The sequence below is a fragment of the Lotus japonicus genome, chromosome 3 (genome assembly GCF_012489685.1).
Source record: "Lotus japonicus ecotype B-129 chromosome 3, LjGifu_v1.2".
Taxonomy (NCBI): Eukaryota; Viridiplantae; Streptophyta; class Magnoliopsida; order Fabales; family Fabaceae; genus Lotus; species Lotus japonicus.
Genome location: NC_080043.1, coordinates 85,897,534 through 85,922,166, shown reverse-complemented (window position 1 = coordinate 85,922,166; position 24,633 = coordinate 85,897,534). Strand labels below are relative to the sequence as shown.

Genomic DNA, 24,633 nt, shown 5'->3' with positions numbered 1-24,633 from the left:
GTGTGATACTTTACAAAGCACATTAATCAAGAAAACAAGTACAGCGTTATCACTATCATAGTTTTCTCTTTCTCTCATACAAAGAATGAATTAAAGCTTGTCATCCAAGCCTATTGTTATCTACCTTAGTCAAGCTTTGCTTCATCTTGACAAATCATCTTCATACGAAGAAAGCTACAAGAGATTGGTCAAAGGTTATCATCTAGATCTAAATGACAAATAAGAAGATTGAAAGAAAAATGAGTGAAGCTGAATGAAGGAAGGAAAGATGATTGAAGCAGAAGAACAATGAAGGTAGATCGTCGGAAGGAAATAACACCTATCTTGGAAGGAAAGTTCAGTGTCTAAAGGATGATCGTTACAATCAAATTGGAAAAGAGTTCAGATTAGTTTCTTGAAAAAGTATAGCAAGACAAGATCACATGTTCTGACAAAGTACAATGCAAAGTAAAAAGTACAATGATGTCACTATCAAATTTTCATATCTCCACACCAACAGATAGAAGCTCAGACCTATGTCACCTACTAGCTGACAGACTACATCTTCTTAGCAAAATGTCTTCATCAAACAGTGGCATGCATTTAACGCAACTGACATCAAGTACACAAAAGCACTATTTGATCAAACAACTAGAAGCTCTGTATAAAGGGAAGATATGAAGACTTGCAGCAACAACTTTTTGCGCTAAAAAGGTAAGTAGCTTGAATGCTCATAAGAAAGAAGCCTTCGGTTCCACAATTCATAAAAGAATTGGTTTTGGTTGTTAAGTTTGGATTGGTCAGGGGCAAGAGAAGGATTTCAAGGCATTTGGGTTGTTAGTTTGATTTTCTTGAGATGATGAAAATGAAGATGAAGAAATGAAGAAGATGGAGTGTCAAATTGGTTCCTGGGATTGATTTTGATTTAGGGGGTTCATTTTTTATTAATAGAAAGTGTTGGTTTTTTTTAATCTCTGATATGTTTGTTATTTAAAAAATATTTATTCACATAGTATCTCATTAATCTAGTCAGCGTTCCACATTAGCTGTGGCGTGCCCCTCAGCTACTTCGTCGGAGCTCCGCCCTCCGGCGAGGATTAAATGCAAACATGCTGCAATCGTGAGGATGATAATCATAATATTTTCTAACAAATGACCAAACGCATACAACCTTACAAAGATAGGGACCAATTTGATGATTAACCCTATAATTTATTTCTAAGTAAAGTAATGTGTCAAAAGGAATCCATTGATAAGGGAGTAAAAGGACGTTATTCTTTTGTTAAGGCCACCTTGTTCCTTTTGTCTTTTGGGTAAGCAAAAGCAAATTGGTTCATTGTGGGTTCGACACATATCTTATCCCATGGCAAATTGGTCCTCCCCAACGTTATACTTGTTCACAACATAGAAGATGCTAGAAGTAAGAAAGGAAAATGCAAACCCACAATCAACATCGCAAGACAAAGCCAAATTTAGATGAGAGAATTGTACCGTAATACAAACCATATGGCAAAGACAAATAAGTAATAATTGACATAATGGACAGAAGAAGTGCATAAATGTGACATAGAAATAGGGTGTCTTTAGGTGAACAACTTTAAGCACTTTTAGCGATGAGCGCTTATTGCATAATGTTTATTCATAAGCTAAAGAAATTTATTCGTGAGATCCTATTTTGATAATACTTTCCTGGATGACAGAAGAGAGAGAGCAACCATCAGAGATCAAATTAAGCAGAACTCATGTTTATCTGGAAATGTTTGTAAGCTGCTGCATTTTCTTGGATTGGATTGTCCTTCATCCCTTTGCGGCTTGATCCTTCTGCAGCAGCCTGAGACTCAGAGTTCTTTCTTCGCCGTTCATTGTGTCCTGCCAAACGCCTGCGGCAACTTCTTTTTGTGTCATCAAATTCACCTAACTCATGGAACCTGCACCTCAATTCTAATAGTTTAGCTACAAAAACAAAATAGAGTAAGTCTAACCAAACATTAAGGTAATGAGTATATGGATGTGTTTATATGTGAAATTGCAACATGACAATACTAGCCAATTTCAGCCAATCCAAGAGGATGAAAGAATGAACGAGATTACAACTTATTGTATGCTTGGATCAACTTATTTTTTCTTAGAATCAATTGTCACTCATATACTTCTCCCTAAAATTGATTGATTTGATTCTAGCTTCATAAAATCAACGGTTGAAGAATTTCTAACCATGATCACACTAAACACATTAGTACAGCTTTACATATGCCAAACGCCAACTTCAATCTACAGTGAATTATATGAAATAACACCCAACAAAATATACAATTGTACATAGACATTGGACTCGTGCAGCATCATTCTTAGGTAGACATATCAAACAATCACTCCTCAAAGCCACATGGTTCTTTTTATTAGAATTCCAACGTCAATACGTCATCAGTATCTTGATTAACCAAGTTAGATTGAATCCATCAGAACAGAATTATGTGATATTTTGTTTCTTGCACAGCAGAGATTCACAACCAACACACACAAAATGACTTAAGATTACAACACAAGGTGAAAGAGTTAATTACAGAAAACACAAAAGTCGAACCTCCCCAAACCTGCTACATTGCTGACAGAACCGTTGTCGTGTGCCGCCCACAAGCACCACCTGAGCCTTAGCATGATACTCACACACCTTGTGCCTCCTGTGATACTGCTTCGCGTCGTGAAGATCCGCGTTGCACTTCTCCGCTTGACAACACCGTGTGATACTACCACCACCACCACTACTACCAGAGCCTTTCCCTTTCTTCTTCTTATCTACCTCCTGGTACCCGTTCTGGTCGTTCATCGTCACCTGCTGCACCTTGTCGCTCCTCATAGCCTTTGCTTCCGACCCGTCCATGTGCAGAGGCAAAAGAGAGGTATCAATGGTTGGTTGCAACTGGTTTGAGAGTGGAATTATATGAGGAGAAAAAAGAAGAAGACAGAAAGATGCAGAGGAGAAGGGGAATGAGGAAGTGAGGACCACAAAGTGCTCCATTTTCTGTTTGCCTCTTTTAAAAAGGCCTTGTTTTTTTCTGTTGTGGGGGGTACATGGGACTGTGGTAGACAGTGAGAGATGTGAGAGTGAAGCTTGAGACTCTCACTACCTCTACCTGTGAAATCAATGAGAATTATTCAATGAATTTGGAGTTGGGAGAGTTTTGGTAAGTGGTGGGTGACAGTTGTGACTTGTGACAGAGAAAAATACTAAACCATCATTTTTTTTTAACGAACCAAAATTTTCATCCTAATTAAGGTTTACATTCGTACTAGTTGTTAACTTGTGTTTTTTGGAAAATGTTATCATCACACTAATTCCACTAGAGATAGAAATAGAAAATACAAAACTAAGAGATATGATGAGTAACATGAGAACTAAGAGATATGATGAGTAACATGATAAAAAAAAAGAGTAATAAGAAAAAAATTGGGTGGAAATAGAATTGATGAGAAAAAATATGGGAATATATCAAAGTTGCACAATTAATGATGATTTGGGGGGATAGGTGTCTACCTTATGGGTGATAACATGGTTCATTTGGGACATGGTGCAACTTTAGCTACGGGCTATGTTTCGTATCTGCTTATGTCTGACATACCGCGACGCTGGAATGAAATAGTGATGTGATTTTTTTTAGTTGTCCTTTATCGCTTAGTGCGTTGACCGTGATGTGATTTTTTTTTGAAATAGTGATGTGAAAAGTTAGTCCCATAACTATCCGTCGTTAGAATATCTTGAATTATCAATTTTTTTTCAATCATCCAATGTGATACTCATGCCAATGAAACTAATTTTTCTTTTTTAAAGTAAAAAAAGACTAAATTAAACAATTGAAATTGACAATAAAAAAAAAAACAATTGAAACTAGATGACTAAAATCACCTAAAAGTAAAAGTAAAGACTAAAGAGAGTAAATAGTGTATTTTTAAGCGTTAAATTTATAGAGAAAGGGTAAAAGAGTAATCTAACAAAACCCTAATGCTTCGGTGGCGCTCCCCATATATTCGCTGGTCTCATTTTTCTATCTACGATCCCCAGTCTTCTCTCGACGCGACGCCCCTTTCGGGTACCTCTCTCTCCTCTTGTAGATCTGCAGTTTTTTTAGGATCTTATGCATCTTTTGCTGCTTCACTTTCTAGATCACTGTTTTTTCCGTTGCTGCTTCTTATATAATTTCCCCTCTTTAGTTACTTACTTCATGTTTGATTGTTAGTGGTATTCAATTTGTAACTTCAATCTCGCACTGAACCTAATCTGGAAAATGTAATCGATTTTCTGCGAGATTCATCCATGTCTGGTTGATTTTAAAGTCAAAATCAATTATTGCGAGTAGCTTTCACTGTGCTAGAATTGATTTTGAGAAATGAGATATTGATCCAAACTTGCTATAACTGTTTCAAATTGCTTACCACTTTTCTATATTAGGGTACTGGTGCTGAGTATTTTTGTCCCAAAATTGAGGGAGTTGATTTTATGCAAGAGTGAAATGGATAAATCAGAACCATTATGTAATTAATTAAAATTCGAACTAAATTGTTTATTATTAATTTTAAATGGTCCTGTAACTGAAATTTACTCACTTGATTATTCACATGTATTATAGCTAGATCCACCTACGCACTCACACACTCTCAACACCAAGTGAGAGCGTAACTCTTCATTGCTAATTGTTTCTACTTTAGCTTCAATCAAAATCAATTTTTCTAAATGTTACATGATGTTAAATTTAGCTTCAATTGAAATCAATTTTGACAATTTAGACCCTGATTGTCCAATCATATACACGGATAATCACGGTTAATTTTACTTAAAAGTTAAAACTAATATAGATCATGTATGTTATGCTTTCAAAATATAAATAAAGTCACTACTCGAGATTATCAAGTTATCTGTCAATGGCATTTGGGCACTTTTTCCTGCATTACATAGCTTTCGTTATGAATATGTTGCTGAATCTTTTTAAAAAATTCAATGTTTTTGTTTGACTTGACAAATTGATGTTCATGCATGATATAAGAAACTTGATCTCAGTTATGCTTTATCATAAATACATAGGATATGTGTGTACTAGCACGGCAAGGCTATTAGGAAAGAAAAACTTTGTTATGTTATTTTTTGCTGTCACCTTTGGTATGGCTAATGGTTAAATGTTGATAGGTAACCTTAAGGTGCAATGATGACTGATGGATTCCATTCACAGCATCCATCGGTAGCCCAGAAGTTAGCTGGACATTCTTATCTTGTGTCCAGGCTCTCCCCTAATCAATCCAGAAACTATTCCACAACTAGTACTCACTTCAATGGAGTTGTGCCGTCTGCAAGTTTGGCTCCAGTGTTTGTGCCTGCTCCAGCTGAGAAAGGGGCATCTGCATTTTTGGTGGATTTTCTCATGGGTGGAGTTTCAGCTGCTGTGTCTAAGACGGCTGCAGCTCCAATTGAACGAATTAAGTTACTCATTCAAAACCAGGATGAAATGATCAAGAGCGGACGATTGTCTGAACCTTACAAGGGAATTGGTGATTGTTTTGCTCGAACTACTAAGGATGAAGGAGCGATTGCTCTTTGGAGAGGAAATACTGCTAATGTTATCAGATACTTCCCTACTCAGGTGATTTTTCTTTCGTCTGATGTTGAAATATAACATGTCTTGTCTAATGTGACCATGTAATTTAAGTTTGTAATATCTTGAGTGTGTACTTCTGCATTGTCTTCTTATTTTCTTTGTACTTCACATGTGTAAAAAACGCATGTACTTCTGTTCTATTATATTTACCCTATTTCCATACTGTCTTGTTGTTATTATTACTATTAAGCAGCATTGTGCTTGTTATTGTTAACATTATTGCTACAATTTCTGTTATTATTTATTATTTTCATAAATCAATATTCAACATAGTTGTCATTTTTTCCATTATGAAGCGTTGTTCATTAAGCATTCTTCTATTTACAGAGTCACAAATGTTTTTGTCAGGAAAAGGGTTTTATTTACTGTACATTGATGGCTTTCTTGTATTTGCAAACCTTAATGAAAGATATTGTTACCTTTTATTTGATCATGATGACTGAATGTAAATTTACATTTGATGTTTGATTTTCTCTGCAGTTTCGGTATGTTATTTCTGTGAATTTGATTGATTTCTTTTTCTTTCAGGCTCTAAACTTTGCTTTTAAGGATTACTTCAAGAGGCTTTTCAATTTTAAAAAAGACAAAGATGGCTACTGGAAGTGGTTTGCTGGGAATTTGGCATCTGGTGGGGCTGCTGGTGCTTCCTCCCTCTTATTTGTCTATTCTTTGGACTATGCCCGTACACGTTTAGCCAATGATTCAAAGTCTGCAAAGAAGGGTGGTGAGAGGCAGTTCAATGGCTTGGTTGATGTGTACAAGAAAACCATTCAGAGTGATGGTATTGCTGGCCTTTATCGTGGATTCAGCATCTCATGTATTGGAATTATAGTTTATCGTGGTCTATACTTTGGAATGTATGATTCTCTGAAACCAGTGGTTTTGGTTGGTGACATGCAGGTATGTGCAACGTTTTAATTTAAAATCTGGTCTGTTGTATCTTGTGGATGATACTAACTATCTACATTTCAGTTTCCTCTGGATTTGTGCTTTTTAGGTCTTATTTTCTGTGATAAAAATAATTTAGCTTAACGTACTTGCTGCATGAATGATTATGATTTGTGCTTTTTAGGTCTTATTTTCTGTGACAAAAATAATTTAGCTTAATGTACTTGCTGCAGGAATTATTATGATTTGTGCTTTTTAGGTCTTATTTTCTGATTTTGTGATTCCTTGATATTTATAGATAGGTCTAACAGAATCTATGGTTCGTTTGGGAAAATTACTTAATTAGGCGTTTATGAGAATAAGCGTTTATTGCATAAGTGAAGCCAATTTGATAAGCTTATTGAAATAGGCTAAAAGTATTTTTATATGTAGATCTTAGTGCTTATTCATAACCTCATGAACAATTTATGAAAATTAGCTCAAAACAGTTTATACTTTATAGGTAGGTCAAAAGCTATTTACATAAGTTCTCACACACTTGAATAAACGGTTATACTCTAAAATAACTCTTCCAAACGAGGCCTTAGTTTAACTCAGTTTAGAAATTGTTCTATTTAATATGACTGCCAAACTTGATTGACTTAAACTTGCGGTTCCTTAATTTGATAAATTTTCTGTTTTTATGTTTACTTAACTTCACTACTCTTCGTGTTAACAGGATAGTTTCTTTGCTAGTTTCCTTTTGGGATGGGGGATCACAATAGGTGCTGGCTTGGCCTCTTACCCCATTGATACAGTGCGTAGAAGGATGATGATGACATCTGGAGAAGCTGTAAAATACAAGAGCTCTCTGGATGCGTTCAAAGTTATCATTGCAAAAGAGGGTACTAAGTCGCTCTTCAAAGGTGCTGGTGCGAACATACTGCGTGCTGTTGCAGGTGCTGGGGTGCTTGCTGGTTATGATAAGCTACAGCTCATCGTGTTCGGAAAGAAATATGGTTCTGGTGGTGGAGGCTAAGATATACAGATAATGACGATAAGTTTGGATGAAGAAATATGTGGCACCGTTATGTTGGTTATTTGCATTGAATAAGTTTGGATGAAGAATTGTGGTTGAGGTTTTTCACAGCATGTGGGGATTTATATTTAAGAAATCATAGTTTTACAGACTTGATTTTAGTTGGTTCTTTCATGTCTTGAGCTTATTTTAATCCGTATAGTTTGTTAGACCCTTTTGGTTAAAGTATTTAAAGACTACTGTTCTATACTTCTATCGTTCATATTTTGTTTGAGTGCACTACTGTCTAATGAATTTACATGTTTTCCTTCTCCAGATTTATTGGTGTTTTAATCCGTCTAGTAACTTGGGTTTCTCAATAGATTAAGGATTGTAAGATTTAGTGCATGCTTGGAAATTCTTTCAAAATTGATTCTAAAGTCAAAATCAATTATGAGAAGCTTATGTAATGTAAGCTTCTGCCATGTTATTGGCCATATTGTGTCTCCTTAGATTACTTAGAGGATTGCCCCATTTGAAGCAGCTAAATTTGGGTCATGAGTTTCTGTCCCTAAATTAGATGTACTGATGAGAGTTACAACGCCTTCGTTGATTGAATTGCATTGACATAATGCTAATTTCAGATTTTGGACAATCACTAAGGAAAAAGAATAACAATATATGTATTTAAAAAAGACACATTTATCTTCATTGCCTTTCCAACTTAACAAAAACCATATGTGGAAAGGAAAGGAATGATCAATGTTCTTGTGCATAAAGATTCAAATGTTGACGATGTCCTGGGGTCATTTTTCCATGCTCTTGTCCTCGCAAATAATGTTCACAAAAGCAAATCTTTGCATTAAAAAAGCCAAATGTGGATGGAAAGCCAAGAGAAGGAATTTTAGTGCTTCCCTCTGTGATTGGATCTCCAACCCGCGTAGCTGCCTGAAATATTTATGATTCTGTTTTAGCTTCCTCCCTTCTCGTTTCCATGGCAAATTAAGCTGCTAGCTGACTGTACTTGGAAATTGAAGGTTTTGGTCTCAAAAATTTTGGTGCCAACTTCCTGTGGTGAGCTGTTGGCTGGCGTTGGAAGCATTTCTGTCATGCTTTTGAGGACCTTTGATGCAGCTACAACAAGGAGAAAACCTGCACAAAGGCCCTACAATATCTAAAACTAACAGCACCCACATATTAACAGAAATGCTTCCAACGCCAGCCAGCACCAAAATTTCTGAGACCAAAACCTTCAATTACCAAGTACTGTCAGCCAACAAGTTAATTTGCCATAGAAACGAGAAGGGAGGAAGCTAAAACAGAATCATAAATATTGACCTCAAGACATAGGCAGCATTTGAATCTTTATGCACAACTTATGTGCAAAAACCATATGTGGAAAAATGAAATTACAATTTCTATGAGAAGACAACCTTAGACTTAGTGCTCAACATCACAACAAAAAGGTTGACAATCAAAAGTGAAAAGTGAAGCATATTGCTAAATCTACCACGTTGAGCAGGGTCAGTTAGGTCCTATTGGCATAAAAAGTGGAAAAAAAACTCTCTAAGCAGGTGGTAAAGTGCGACGACAAGTTGGACACTCCAACTTTATATCCATCCATCTTTGCAAACAACCAGAATGGAAGAAATGATCACAAGGTGTCACCTGTGTAATTAAGAGTCTAGACATAAGACTTGCCTTAAATTGTAAAGTTTGACTCCAATAAACAAAGGTTATATATTTATATTCACATACCATGCAATCATTAGTTCCCTGGGAAAGATCAATGGCTATCATGCAAATAACACAGTCCATAGCATGTCTTGTATCCTGATCAAACCTCCTACAATAGCAGTATTTCTCGGGTAGAATCTGCAAATCAAGAAGATAACTTAGACCGATAGAGAAAAAATCAGTTAGAAAACCTAAGGCATTGATCCAAAGCTCACAATCCTAAATAACTAGGATAACAATCTTGTTATGCATCCCTAGCGAAAAATACACAATCATGTATGTGATCAAATGAAGAAAAAGGAGGTAATGAAAACATTGGAGCGAAGTTACAGAAAATGAGAGTAGAGCGGTATAGCCCATGCAAGTAGGATGTGTGTGAAATGCTTGAAATGATTGGGGACCTAAATTACTACTAAAATACATACTAACAAAATAGCCTCTTCCCACTAGATGGAGTTGGCTACATGAATCAAGTGAAGGTCAAACCTGATGAGGAATGAACAAACGCGACCCGAGATAGTGCTGAAGTAGAAGAATTACAGCCTGAAACCCAATAAATACAGTCAAACAAACACACCATCTCTTGTCAGGTTCTATGCGCATGAAGTTGTTAGGGCAACCAAAAATGTATAATGGTATTGCTAGCCGAGTAACAGTTATCCCTAATATATAATGAGGATGCAATGGTTTGCGTGAATCACGAATAACATTGGTGATTATCTGAGGTACCCAAAAGGAGGACATAAGAAGAAAAATAGTCTTCAAATAGTGATGGAACTCATATATGAGTAGAAGGCCTCCCAACAGGATCCCATCTGCAAAAGAAGTTAAACTGATAAATTTGAGCCCCTCTTCTTACAAGGAATTGTTTTCATTAGTGAAACAACAGAAAACATATAGCTACAGTTCTACAGCATGCTTCAACGTGGTGTTTTAGAAAATATATGGATGTGGAAACACTAAGAATCTAAGGAACAATTTTTTTGGTCTCATATGAGATATGTACCACTCGGTAACTTTTATTTTTAAACATGATGACCCTCAGCAAATGCACGGTTTAAGTACACATGTTTTGTGATGAGTAGTTGAAATGAGGAAATATAGTAAAAAAATGTGAATTTTATAGCTAATACAACTGCATTTTACAGAGCAATTCAAATGACAATTAACATGAAGTTATTACATTTTCAATTATCCACACTATTTTCAAGCAAGCGTCATAGTTCTTTTTAAGATACCAAAAATAAACTTAAAAGCTGGAATTGATCTTAATCAGCAATACAGAAATAAAAGTAGTTTAGCTCAATGCTCAGCAGGTCAGAAAAAACTTGATCATGGGTCCCATGGAGCCAATGACGCCAAGGCAAACCTATGTTGGTATGAAGTAAGATCACACAATCATTTGACAAAAATTCAATTCTAAATGACAACTTACAGTATCGACTGTAAAAAACTGAAAGTTCATGACTCAAAGGCCTATTTGCCTCCCAGATAGCAAGGAGATATCTCTTCTCAAATATTGAGACGACGACGAACTTGGAAAATGCAGCAGTTGCAAAAGCATTAAACAAGGATTCTGCACAGAAACATCAACAACTATTCAGCTAACAATCTTCCTATTACTAAATGAGATATTTAATCCCTGAAGTCTCATCCATTGAAACAATGATAAACACCACATTGCAATTTTGACACACATATTAATAACCTTTCCATAATATGAGACTCCTGCAGAAAAAATGATCTTTGACATGGAACAGATTTGAAAACCTGAATACTAAAAGTTCTGGTGTGCTCTACAGATTAAATGCTGTACATTGTAAGGTCTGGACTAGAATAGAATAAGAGTCATTTTAGGGATACAAGTACAGGTAATAAGATTTCGTTAAAAGGTTCAAATGTAGTTTCAAAAGTGCGGGCAGAGTGTCCAGGCTGACCATCCAGGTATAAATTTCAATTGGCCATACAATTCATCTGCTTTTGTGTTCAAGTGTGTTAGCACTTAGCATGCTCATTCCAATGTGTACTCACAATGCAAAGATAAGTAATTGTTAAAGTCTGCTGTTAAGTGAACAAAATTAAGGTCAGGAAAAAAACTTGAGGCTCTTTTCCAATTAGAGAGGATACTTGGATATATTTATCTTAACCCAAAATTGGTACCTCAAGTGTCTACAACATTTAAGAGATATATATATAAGAAAGGCAACCTCAAGTTTTGAAATTTTCTAATTTACCACGTAATGTTACTCCAGTCAGATGTAAAAAGCAAAGATAGGCATCCATTATCGCTTGCTGGCCGATCATTAAAATTGAAACCTTAGCAGCCCCCTGTAAAGGTATTTCTGAATCATATTCATTTCCATAATCATAAATTATTGTGATATTACGAAATCAATTATGTGAACTTTCAAATAATCTTTGGCAGTTGGCACCCTGAACAAATATAATTTTTTCTTATATTAATTCCATTCATTAAATATATGAAAAGTGAAATATCAAATAAACTTCCAGTCTTACGTATTGAGTGCTGCTATGCTCCATTTGACGAATCAGTAGAAGAACTTGCAGGAAAGAGATCTGGTATCTGTACATTAAGGAGCTCACACAGTAGTAGAAAATAACAGAGCCATAAAGCTGTAAGAATTTTCATGATTGAAGGATACAAAAGTGACCATCAAGGTATAGTTCACTACTTTGTTGTTGTAGACTAACGGTGAGAAGCTGACTCCACTGTCATCCGCTGAGGGACTCTCCATTAATCCTTCTAGATGAAAAGAATCATGCTCGCCTTCTGCAAAAATATATAACAATTTTATAAATCAAGGGACAAATATGATATTTTTCATCATCAACAGGAATGCTCTCCATGAATATAAAAATGGTGAAAATTCAAGTTAATGCATATATAGAGTTCTTCTACCATTCATAATATTTTAATATCAGCAATTGGTGATATTAAATGTTTTCAACAGTTCCGCAATCACATTGCACCATAGACGCAATTTTTTTATATAAAACTAATCATTTTATTATATGGAAGATGGAAAATAGTATGTTAAGAGAGGAGGAGAAGCATCCTTTGCAGCAAAATACAAATGAATACAAAAAGGAGAAAATTATTAGTGTAGGAGAGTTTGTTGGTTTTAATGGCAGAAAAAATGTAAAACACAGAGAAGAAGAGAGACAATACGTGTTGAGGAAAAGAAATAGTTTCTATTAAGTAAAATAGAATCTCCTGAGCACGTAACAAGATTTCAACAAACAGAAAATTAAAAACAACTTGCTCCTAAAGTATAGGAACTACTTATTGACTAGGCTACTCCATAAATAAACAGTAAAAGAAACAAATAAACGTGCAATTACAAAAGCAATTTCAACACTCCTCCTTGCTTTAGGGACTGCCAACTTCTAACTTTTCAGAGTTCAAGAAATCAACCATACTGGTATATGCACTCCGGCAGGTTCGCTTCCATTTCATGGACGCATCATATATGCATAAGAATATGGTTGAAGAGGTGCATAATACGCCACACTATAGTTCTGGTTAATGAAAGCAGGAAAATGATGAACATAGTAATGTGTTGGGTACATGTGATGACATTGAGGACTCGTAGTTTTGAATTTTGAAACGATCCTTGAGGTCCTAGCACGTGGACATGGCCTTGATGCTCTTTACCTTTTGACTGGTTACCCAAAACAACAGTGGCTGCAACAACACTATCATCTTCAACCGTAACACCCTTATTGTTGTTGTTGCAATTGACTTTTACTTTCTTTTTCTCTTCGTCGTCACTTTCACTAAGAAAGGTGACATGCTCGTTGGTCAAATCACCACGAAATGCAGTTTTCTCCTCCTATATTGAATCAAATGAAAAAGTCTTGCTCCTCATTTTTACCTTGAACATTTCAAGGCCTTCTATGCAGCTTTTATCTTCAAAGATAACTTTGAAGTCTTTCTCAAGCAACTGTCCAATACTAAGCTAGTTTTTAGTCATTTTAGGTACATACAAAACATCAGAGAGAATCTTTGTACATGTGTTGCTTGCTATAACTACTATCCCCTTGCCTTTCACTATAATTTTTTCACCATTTCCAATTCTGACCCATTTGACTTCGGTGTTGTCCAAACTCTTGAACAATTCTTTGTCATAGGTCATGTGATTAGTGCAACCACTATCAATCAACCAAGATTCACTTGAATTGTTGCTAGAGAAGCAAGTAGCAACAAAGAGCACGTCTTCTTCCTCCTCTTGCGCATTTTTGGATTCATCTTCAATTTCCTGGATTTTATCTCTACAAATTACAGCTTCATGACCCATCTCATTGCACTTGCTTCATTTTGCATCTTGCCTTCTCCAAAATCTGAACGGTGGGTGACCAATCTTTCCGCAATAATGACAAGGTGGATAATTTTTTCTACCTTTGTCATTGTTTTGGTTGTTTGGAAAATTCTCACAGCTGGTTGGTTGTTTCTTCTTAAAAAAATTATTTCTTTTGGATCCATTGTCGTGATGCTTGGCTTGAAAAGCACCTTCAACAACACGATCTTCTCTCATCCGCCTTCGTTGTTCTTGGGCTTGTAATGCATGCATCCCTTTTGCCAAAGTGATTTTCGAAAGATCCTTCGTATAAGTGAGGCTATAGACGCTTCATACCTCTTAGGAACAGTTACCAGAAATTTTTCAACAATTCTTGAATCAGCAAACGCACTTCCAAGCAGTCTTATTTTGTTAGCAATACCCAACAAATTTTCTGAGTATTCCTTCATTGTCTCAGACTCTTTCATCCTATGAAATGTAAGCTTATGTAATGTAAGCTTCTGCCATGTTATTGGCCATATTGTGTCTCCTTAGATTACTTACAGGATTCCCCCATTTGAAGCAGCTAAATTTGGGTCATGAGTTTCTGTCCCTAAATTAGATGTACTGATGAGTGATGAGAGTTACACTTACACCGCCTTCGTTGATTGAATTGCATTGACATAGTGCTAATTTCAGATTTTGGACAATCACAAAGGAAAAATAACAATATACTTTGTATTAAAAAAAGAAACAATTATCTTCATTGCCTTTCCAACTTATGTACAAAAACAATATTCTCAGCGTCTGAAATAATGTGGAGTGGAAAAATGAAATTACAATTTCTATGAGAAGACAACCTTAGACTTGGTGCTCAACATCACAACAAAAAGGATGACAATAAAAAGTGAAGCATATTACTAAAACTACCAAGTTGAGCAGGGTTAGTTAGGTCCTATTGGCATAAAAAGTGAAAAAAATCTCTCTAAGCAGGTGGTAAAGTGCGACGGCAAGTTGGGCACTCCATCTTTATATCCATCCATCTTTGCAAACAACCAGAATGGAAGAAATGATCACAAGGTGTTACCTGTGTAATTAAGAGTCTAGACATTAGACTTACATCAGATTGTAAAGTTTGACTCCAATAAACAAAGGTTATATATTTATATTCACATACCATGCAATCATTAGTTCCTTGGGAAAGATCAATGGCTGTCATGCAAATAACACAGTCCATAGCATGTCTTGTATCCTGATCAAACCTCCTATAATAGCAGTATTTCTCGGGTAGAATCTGCAAATCAAGAAGATAACTTAGACTGATTGAGAAACATTCGCGCAAGTTCAGTCAAAAAATGCTGGATCCTGATTTAAATTCAGTTAGAAAACCTAAGGCATTGATCCACAGACCACAGTTCAGAATCCTAAATAACTAGGATAGCAATCTTATTATGCATCCCTAGCCAAAAATACACAATCATGTTTGTGATCAAATGAAGAAAAAGGAGGTAATGAAAACTTTGGAGCAAAGTTACCAAAAATGAGAGTAGAGCTGTAGAGCCCATACAAGTAGGATGTGTGTGAAATGCTTGAAATGATTGGGACCTGAATTACAACTAAAATACATAATAACAAAATAGCCTCTTCCCACTAGATGGAGTTGGCTACATGAATCAAGTGAAGAAGTTATTGTGCTTTGTTAAAGGCCATTAGATTTTAGGATTCTGAATGTGGTTGTGGTCATAAAGTATTAAGAAGACAGGAAGGTCAAACCTGACGAGGAATGAACCAACGCGACCCCAGATAGTGCTGAAGTAGAAGAATTGCAGCTTGAAACCCAATAAATACAGTCAAACAAACACACCAGCTCTTGTCAGGTTCTATGCGCATGAAGTTGTTAGGGCAACCAAAAATGTATAATGGTATTGCTAGCCGAGTAACAGTTATCCCTAATATATAATGAGGATGCAATGGTTTGCGTGAATCACGAATAACATTGGTGATTATCTGAGGTACCCAAAAGGAGTACATAAGAAGAAGAATAGTCTTCAAATAGTGATGGAACTCATACATGAGTAGAATACCTCCCAACAGGATCCCATCTGCAAAAGAAGTTAAACTGATAAATTTGAGCCCCTCTTCTTACAAGGAATTGTTTTCATAAGTAAAACAACAGAAAACATATAGCTACAGTTCTACAGTATGCTTCAACATGGTGTTTTAGAAAATATATGGATGTGGAAACACTAAGAACCTAAGGAACAATTTTTTTGGTCTCATATGAGATATGTACCACTAGGTAACTTTTATTTTTAAACATGATGACCCTCAGCAAATGCACGGTTTAAGTATACATGTTTTATGAAGAGTAGTTGAAACAAGGAAATATAGTAAAAAAATGTGAATTTTATAGCTAATAAGTCTAATACAAATGCATTTTAGAGAGAAATTCAAATAACAATTAACATGAAGTTATTACATTTTCAATTATCCACACTATTTTCAAGTAAGCGTCATAGTTTTTCTTTTTAAGATAACAAAAATAAACTTAAAAGCTGGAATTGATCTTAATCAGCAATACAGAAATAAAAGTAGTTTAGCTCAAAGCTCAGCAGGTCAGAAAAAACTTGATCATGGGTCCTATGGAGCCAATGACACCAAGGCAAACCTATGTTGGTATAAGTAAGATCACACAATTATTTGAAAAGAAAATTCAATTCTAAATGACAACTTACAGAATCGACTGTATAAAACTGAAAGTTCACGCCTCATTGTCTCCCAACCTTCCCCATGACTTAAAGGCCTATTTGCCTTCCAAATAGCAAGGAGATATCTCATTTCAAATATTGAGAAGACGACAAACTTGAAAAATGCAGCAGTTGCAAAAGCATTAAACAAGGATTCTGCACAGAAACATCAACAAGTATTCAGCTCACAATCTTCCTATTACTAAATGAGATATTTAATCCCTGAAGTCTCATCCATTGAAACACTGATAAACACCACATTGCGATTTTGACACACATATTAATAACCTTTCCATGATATGAGACCCCTGCTGAAAAAAATGATCTTTTGACATGGAACAGATTTGAATACCTGAATACTAAAAATTTCTTGTGTGCTCTACAGATTAAATGTTCTACATTGTAAGGTCTGGACTAGAATAGAATAAGAGTCATTTTAGGGATTGAAGTACAGGTGATAAGATTTTGTGAAAAGGTCCAAATGTAGTTTCAAAAGTGCAGGCAGAGTGTCCAGGTTGACCATCCAGGTATAAATTTCCATTGGTCATCCTCTTTTTATGGACAATTCATCTGCTTTTGAGTTTAAGTGTGTTGGCAGTTAGCACTTAGCATGCTCATTCCAACGCGTACTCACAATGCAAAGATAAGAAATTGTTAAAGCCTGCTGGTTAAGTGAACAAAATTAAGGACAGGGAAAAAAACTTGAGGCCCTTTTCCAATTAAAAAGGATCCTTAGATATATTTATCTTACCCTAAAATTGGTACCTCAGCGTCTACAACATAACAGAGATATATAAGAAAGGGTAGAAAGAGAACAGATTGTAGGGCAACCTCAAGTAAATTTTCTAACTTACCAACTAATATTCCTGCAGTCAGGTGTAAAAGGCAAAGATAGGCATCCATTATCGCTTGCTGGCCGATCATTAAAATTGAAACCTTAGCCGCCCCCTGTAAAGGTATTTCTGAATCATATTCATTTCCATAATCATAAATTATTGTGATATTACAAAATCAATTATGTGAACTTTCAAATAATCTTTAGCAGTTGGCACCCTGAACAAATATCAATTTTTTTTTATATTAATTCCATTCATGAAATATATGAAAAGTGAAATTTCCAATAAAATTCCAGTCTTACAGATTGAGTGCTGCTATGCTCCATTTGACGAATCAGTAGAAGAACTTGCAGGAAAGAGATCTGGTATCTGTACATTAAGGAGCTCACACCGTAGTGGAAAATAAAAGAGCCATAAAGCTGTAAGAATTTTCATGATTGAAGGATACAAAAGTGACCATCAAGGTATAGTTCACTGCTTTGTTGTAGTAGACCTCAATTTTAACAGAAGTTGCATTTAACAGTAACGGTGAGAAGCAGTCCCCACTGTCATCCGCTGAGGGACTCTCCATTAATCCTTCTAGATGAAAAGAATCATGCTCGCCTTCTGCAAAAAAATATATAACAATTTTATAAATCAAGGGAAAAATATAATATTTTTCATCATCAACCGGAATGCTCTCCATGAATATAAAAATGATGAAAACTCAAGTTAATGCATATATAGTTCTTCTACCATTCATAATATTATACTATCAGCAATTGGTGATATAAATGTTTTCAACAGTTCCGTAATCCCTTTACACCATATATACAAAAGAATACAAAAAAGAGAAAATTATTAGTGTAGGAGAGTTCTCCAATCCGTTTTATATCGTTGAGACACACTCCTCTATAGAATGAAAAAAGCAACAAAAAGAAGCCATTGAAACGTTTAATGGTTGGTTGAGGCAGAGAAAAATTAAAGGAACAGAAAGTATTCATATGTTGGGAGAACACAATTACCATCTTTTGATGATGGCAAGTGTGAAACCTTTGCAGCAATTTCAATATTACAATGTTTATCCATGTCACGGATCAGAGCTGCAGTAGGGAAACAAATAGCAAATAGTAAAACAACCACTACAAGAAAAGGGGGCAGGGGATCCCTTCAAACTTCAAATTATACAGGTGTGTTAAACAAATTACAATGTTTTCTTCTCCAATTCTTATCTCGTGAAGAATCTTGCAGTACTTGAGATGAGAAAACTCCAAGCTGTGTACAAAAAGCCATATTTGAAGGCAAATAAGTATTCTGAATACTTACTATTTAAAAAATAAAAGAAGAAATTTGTTAAGACAGAGGAAAGAAACACCAGTAATTTGGAGGACAAAGAATTCTCCATATTGAAAAAGGGTAAATAAAACAACAATCAAAAGAGAAAACAAAATATAAATGGTGCCTTAAAAGATTTAAAGCTGTAAGATTTCACTTCAATTGATAAAAAACAAATTACAGAATATTATGTATTACAACATATTTTCAAATGTTTTACAGAAAGTATGATCAAACCAATAAAGCAAGTATCAGCAATTCAGCTTTAGTCGGGAAGCTTATGGAGCTAAGTAAAATAAACCCCATGAAAATTATTAGCAAGTTTGGATAGATGGTATTCATTCTAACTGAAAGTCAATAGGGCTCAGGGAAAGAGCAATTACGACCATTAATAAACATGTTTAACAACATGAACAAAAATTGATCACCAAAATTAATGTGTTATTCAGATTATTGTAAACAATATAATCATATCCGAGTATAAGATGTGATTGCTCAAGGATACATCAAGAAAGACTATTACCAGATGATATGGATTAGATAAAATATAATCCTCATCCTGATTGAACTCTCCTTTTCCACTGCAACATGAGGAAACCAAATAAATTCTTGAGCACATGGTAGGCTTTGCTCTAAGGAAGTATCAGTATTCCATTGCAAACAGAATTTGACTATCAAATAAACACAATTAAATCAAAGTACAACCGAGCATTAAAGAACTGATTCAAGATGAAATGCCAAATAAGGTTAAATTTTAAACGATCATGAATTCATGATAACGCATGCCAACAGCTCAATAATCTTGATCTGGGCATCATCTTGATGATATCCATGAAATTTACCTGTTGGCTACCATTCGAAGCTGTCTAAAAGGCCATATATATACACCTTCTACTCTGATTTGAGCACCGCCAACATTGTATCCATTGTCAAACACATCATGGAATATAACTACCCCCTGAACAAAAAAAGTATGAAATAGAGGAATAAATTTTTACAGAATAATAGGAATTATTTTACTGAAACTGCAATAAGGGTTTCATGACTGAAAGCCTAAAAGCGTTCACTAATATTACAATATTATTATTCTATTGTGAGATGAAAACGTAAATTATTTGGTCTATGGTATCTAAAATAAAAGCATTCAACAGAAGACCAACCTAATACAAAATACACATACTGAAATCTCAATGGCAGAAACTACAGTTCAGAGAAGCCTTAAATGAGGCAAGAGTGATAACTACATTGAGAATGAAATAGTATTTGTCGCAAGGAGTAAGATATTTAGCATAATTCTTCAACATGTCAAAGGACAAGTTTATCAGAACTTCAACTTTAAGCAACCACAAAATCCGTTCATATTTCCAACAAATACTCACATGAATATATAAATAAAATTTTAAACTCTAATAGTACTAATAAGAAACTATATGACATCTGAAAGTTTATTACTCTGAAATTAGCTACAAAGTTCAAATCTCACATGGACATAATGTACTCCGGTTATCTTTGTGGGTGTACTAACTAATTCAATAACGGAATTGCCATTTGTTTTTTGGATGTCTGGGAATCTGGAAGAGCCATTTGTGGCATCTAAAAAGTTCCAAGTCCCTGTATTTGAAAAGGCAAAGATACAAACATTACAAACTCATTTCACAATAACTAATGAACAAATTTTGTTGAAAATATATCATACATTTAGAAATGAAGCATATTTCCGTAAAATGCACAAAATTACTTCTAGAATAGTAGAATTACATGATTTGTCCAAACACCTTAAGTTCATTTAGTTTATTCTTGGAAGCATGCATCCTAGTTTACACTGGGATGCTGGCTCCTTAGCCATTATAGTCTCTATCTAATGGTAGCTGATTAAGAACACACAAAACTTAAGCACAGAGGTAAGAAGCTTGAGTAAAAAGGTAAGAAGCACAGCAATTAGTCCTAATAGAATAACCGCCAATTAGAGCATGACCTCATTCGCAAAAATAAAAAAATACAGAAAGAAAGTCAAGTCATAATATTCCAAAGCAATAACATTGTGTTAGCTCTGATTTTCATAAATCCTCTTGAGAGATAAGCATGAGCTCAGCAATACTTCAACTGTTCAACTGCTTACACTAAACATTTGAACAACAGACCTAAGCTACAACTCAAAGATAACAGCAAACACATGCACTACGGTCATAAAACAGTACAAACCTTTGTAAGTTCCCGTTATGTTCCATTGTGAAAATGGACCTATGTCACTCTCTTCCTTTCTTGTAAACTGCCACTGAAAGAAGCAATGTCAACAACATGCATATATATGAGTTGCCTTCAGTTAAAATTTGCACCAATCATAACAATCAATCACCATATATCTATTCAAGTAATTTTTAATCACAAGCCAGGTATCGGCTATCGGGCAAGTGAAATAGCATTAAAGCTCAAGGCTCATGTCTTACAATCAAGTGATAGTCATTAACAAAATCAGTAAAAGCCAAATATGATTACTTGTTGCAAATGACCAATGTACTTAAGCTACTTTCAATAAGGATTCGGAAAATACATTTTTAGCTTGCCAATCTCCATTTACTAATTACTGGTGTGACACTACTATTGAAAAAATGTTCAAATTAACTAAAGTCAATATACTACTATAAAACAAGGAAATTGAAGACAAATAAATTCTGAAGCAAACCTCATCACCCCATGATCGATTTCTCTCTCTTAAGGGTCTGAGACCCGCCACAGGACTCAGTAACAGTAGAACAACCCACCACCGAAATGCAATAAGTTCCAATCTTTCTGAAGCCACCATATCAAATACCAGAAAATTCAACCCAAATTCAACGACCCACTTCTGAGCTGAAGGTGAATGGAGAGAAACAAGGGGAATAACACAATACCCTCCATGACAAATAGCTTAAGAAGAAGATAATAAAAAATGGGGTTGCTTGAGATGGAGTTGAAAAGCAAGAACAAGCGGTTCAGGTGGGAGCTTGAATCAGACAGATACAGAAAGCGAAAGAGCAACGACTTAATTGGTCACCAAATGTAGCTTACGTGGTACTAAACAATAGTAGATAATAATGAAATATTAGCAGAAATTGATGTTTGTGACACAAGTGGTTGCTGGGTTTGGTTTTTGGTGGTAAATGGAGGTCAGTGGCTGTGTTCGGAGAAAATAAGAAAAAAGAAAGGAACAAATGAAATTAATTTCTATGCACACACGGTGTAAAAAGTTTTACACTATCATTCAATCACAACCTTCCATTTTCTATTTTAGATTTTATTAAATTCAAAATTAATTGTGAGCTAACAAAATGGAGGGATGTGATTGAATGATGATGTAAAACTTATTTACACCGTCAGTGTATAGAAATTAATCTCGGAACAAATTGCTCAATGTATCTCTTATTATTTCAAAGCATATTTATGTTCTTTTTTTATTCAACTCTCTCTATCATGACTCCATACAAAATGGCATAAATTAAATTCAATTCAAAAAGATTAGGACAGTGACATATTAATCATTTAATTTCTTTTGAACATTCCTCTAAAGCTAAGTGTGATTGAATGAGTTTATGAACTAATTTCATTCCAATTCATAAAAAAAAATTGTTCACTTTTTATTTTAAAATATGTGTTAAGAGCCTCCACTTCTCATGTTTCATTGCATAGTCATTGCTTAATTTTTATATTTTTCTCATTGGAGCATGCTTATGAATTGTTTTTTATTGTGGTTAACGGTCAAAATACAAATTTGTTCACTTTCTGCATAAGTTGTGTATGGATTACTTAAATATCTTGTGTCATTTTTAAACTCAGTTAATCAACTCAAATAATAAATCATAATTGTGAATGCTATACCGTCATTTTATACTAGTGACCAAAATATCCAAACGTAACTTTGAGGGTCCCAAATCCTCTCACCAAATTACTTTTTTAAGAATTCATTAATGCAAAACAAGTAGTGATATAAAGTGCACTAATTTCGTTCCATGAAAGATAACCAATCAATCAACCATTCAAACATCTAGATAATGTGAAAGAGTTAATAATTAGTCACTCCTCGTGAGGTCTTTTTTAAAGGATCATATACCTTAAAAAGATCAAACCAGCATATAAATCATTACATCAAGCTGAACAAACGAAAAGACCATCGGCAAGACCTCTTCAACCCAAATAGAATTAGGGAAAAAGCTAGTGTTCTTAGCCAGATAATCAACAACACAATTTCTAGAATGACGAATAAAAAAGAGCTTAAAGTAATTACAAGCTGAGACTAAATTTATACAATTATTAAGAACTGAAATAAAGTATGAAATGTGTTCATCCAAGAACCACACTACACCTCAAAAAACTGCAAACAATTCGTCTCTAAATGCACTATAAAAACCTAAATCAAAGGCTTATAAAGCCTATCGCTTCCAAAGGAATTTACAGTTATCTATTAAGGTTAGAAATCTTTTAAGCACCTGAGCAGATGGGCACGAAATGTTAGGTGCTAGCTAGCTACCCCAATAGAAGTAAAAGTCAATTGAATTTTGGTTTATGTTGGCCTGTTAGGTACTAGTTAAAGTATTAAGAGTTTTTGGCAAGATGCATAAAATACTAGCAGTCTCTCTAACTAATATGGATTGCGATGTTTTCCAATTGAAGGCTTACATTGATCATCACAAAGAAACAAACAATACGGTGGGCAATTCAGTTGTTATATGTGGTTGTTTGATAGCGTTCCGAATAATTTTTCAATTACTGTTGAGCTTAATGAGTACCGAAGTGTTTATGGATGGGTGCCTTTGTTACAAATTTAAAATATATTCTGAAGAATGATATAACATGGGAAGAAATTCATATTAAGAAGAATTAAGTAGGAACTAGTAAAGAAAAGCTAAAGAAAATATCAAAATAAACACGAAAGATCATATGAGGTAAAGTCTATTTGTTTATTGTCATCTAGACATCTATTCATCAGCAAGTAAAATATATAGTAAAATCTTAGATTTTAGAACACGAGCTTTTGAAAATATTAACTAGTATAATAAGTTGGAAATTCAAAAGAAGGTAATAGAAATATTTATCCCAATGAATAGAAACTCAAATATAAGTGGAGCTTCTATCAATCAATAAGATTCATTCGGCATCGTGGAGCTAAATGAGTTTACTGGAGTTGACTTATTAGCCTTTTGCCAGAATGTTTGATAGGAATCTCATTACAAGAATAGTTATTCTCGTGTAAAAAGGAATATTTTTGAAAATTATATTTAATTAAAAAAATATAAAATATGTAATGGAAGGAAGTGTTGTTTGGAAATAACTTCAATCTCGTTTAAATGTAAGAATCCTCCTCTTTGATATGAAATGCAATTTGTAAGGATCATGTTTAACTTACATGTCTGGCCGTCTGGGTATCCATCATCCTTTGGAATAAATTTTTTAAAGCATGTATAAAACTTGAGAATGTTACATCCTTAATATGAGAATTTGAGAATATAACATTCTCAATCTAAAATTCCCGAAAATGTTGAGATACCTTTGTAATAAATGCGCGCTAGATTTTTTTTATGTATCCGTCATTAACAGCAATGAAAATCTTCCCGCCACTGTCTCACTGATGTATGCGCTAAGCTATAAAGTAGACAATGAGTTTTATTCAAATTTGCAATTTCATTATTAAGGGATGACGTTAACGACTGAAAGGTAGTTTTTTAAAAAGAAAAAAAGAAAGGTAGTTAAACTCTAGGGGATTTGAATCGATCCCATTTGAGAAAATTTATATCGAAAGAAATCAATTAATATATATTAGAAAAGAACAACTTCTAGCATGACGTGTCGCTCTCACAGGTCAAGTTAGTGACGTGTCGCTCCGAGATTAATTCTAACTTAATTATTTACACGTCAGCTTTTTCACCTATTAATTATCATTTAATAATTTACACGTCAGTTTTTCTACCTTGACCCTATTTGCCCTTACCTTATTTCTCCAGATATTTTAAAAAGTACATTTTTAAATTTTAGATTTGATTAGCATTTAAGTTGTTTATTTCTTGATTTTATCTTAATTTATTTTTGATTTAATTTTAGAGTATTAATTAATTTTTATGGTATTTTTATTGAATTTTCGTATTTTTAATTAATTCAAGATTTTATGAGTTTTTATCGTGATTTGCAAGATTTTTGTAGTTTTTATCTATATTTATTTGG

The 24,633-nt window shown here is 34.5% G+C and overlaps 4 protein-coding genes across 7 annotated transcripts; 1 reads left to right on the top strand and 3 right to left on the bottom strand.

Moving 5' to 3' along the window:
* Positions 1–1,486: 1,486 nt before the first annotated feature.
* On the bottom strand, positions 1,487–3,116 carry LOC130746812 (squamosa promoter-binding-like protein 3). 2 transcript variants are annotated; one of them, XM_057599542.1, is made up of 2 exons: positions 2,544–3,116; positions 1,487–1,907 (listed from the first exon to the last, which is right to left on the bottom strand). In XM_057599542.1, exons 1-2 carry the CDS (start codon positions 2,996–2,998, stop codon positions 1,709–1,711), a joined length of 654 nt encoding a protein of 217 aa, XP_057455525.1. In that variant the 5' UTR covers positions 2,999–3,116; the 3' UTR covers positions 1,487–1,708. The 2 variants fall into 2 exon arrangements, with proteins under 2 accessions (XP_057455525.1, XP_057455526.1); XM_057599543.1 differs by having other exon boundaries at positions 2,574–3,109.
* An 849-nt stretch (positions 3,117–3,965) lies between these two features.
* On the top strand, positions 3,966–7,779 carry LOC130746810 (ADP,ATP carrier protein 1, mitochondrial-like). Its single transcript, XM_057599539.1, has 4 exons — positions 3,966–4,067; positions 5,159–5,609; positions 6,153–6,524; positions 7,231–7,779. The coding sequence occupies exons 2-4, from the start codon at positions 5,175–5,177 to the stop codon at positions 7,528–7,530; spliced, it is 1,107 nt and encodes a 368-aa protein (XP_057455522.1). The 5' UTR covers positions 3,966–4,067; positions 5,159–5,174; the 3' UTR covers positions 7,531–7,779.
* Positions 7,780–8,905: 1,126 nt separating this feature from the next.
* LOC130746811 (transmembrane E3 ubiquitin-protein ligase FLY1-like) lies at positions 8,906–12,124 on the bottom strand. Of its 2 annotated transcripts, XM_057599541.1 has the most exons (8): positions 11,910–12,123; positions 11,764–11,823; positions 11,481–11,574; positions 10,682–10,822; positions 9,976–10,061; positions 9,733–9,789; positions 9,268–9,384; positions 8,906–9,177 (listed from the first exon to the last, which is right to left on the bottom strand). In XM_057599541.1, exons 1-8 carry the CDS (start codon positions 12,000–12,002, stop codon positions 9,076–9,078), a joined length of 750 nt encoding a protein of 249 aa, XP_057455524.1. In that variant the 5' UTR covers positions 12,003–12,123; the 3' UTR covers positions 8,906–9,075. The 2 variants fall into 2 exon arrangements, with proteins under 2 accessions (XP_057455524.1, XP_057455523.1); XM_057599540.1 differs by having other exon boundaries at positions 9,733–10,061; positions 11,910–12,124.
* Positions 12,125–14,275: 2,151 nt separating this feature from the next.
* On the bottom strand, positions 14,276–21,563 carry LOC130746808 (transmembrane E3 ubiquitin-protein ligase FLY1-like). 2 transcript variants are annotated; one of them, XM_057599538.1, is made up of 14 exons: positions 21,125–21,563; positions 20,644–20,710; positions 19,925–20,052; positions 19,284–19,399; positions 18,965–19,022; positions 18,315–18,381; positions 18,132–18,209; positions 17,576–17,733; positions 17,430–17,489; positions 17,146–17,239; positions 16,280–16,447; positions 15,318–15,646; positions 14,722–14,838; positions 14,276–14,631 (listed from the first exon to the last, which is right to left on the bottom strand). In XM_057599538.1, the coding sequence occupies exons 1-14, from the start codon at positions 21,242–21,244 to the stop codon at positions 14,530–14,532; spliced, it is 1,662 nt and encodes a 553-aa protein (XP_057455521.1). In that variant the 5' UTR covers positions 21,245–21,563; the 3' UTR covers positions 14,276–14,529. The 2 variants fall into 2 exon arrangements, with proteins under 2 accessions (XP_057455521.1, XP_057455520.1); XM_057599537.1 differs by having other exon boundaries at positions 14,277–14,631; positions 20,644–20,716; positions 21,125–21,562.
* Positions 21,564–24,633: the final 3,070 nt, after the last annotated feature.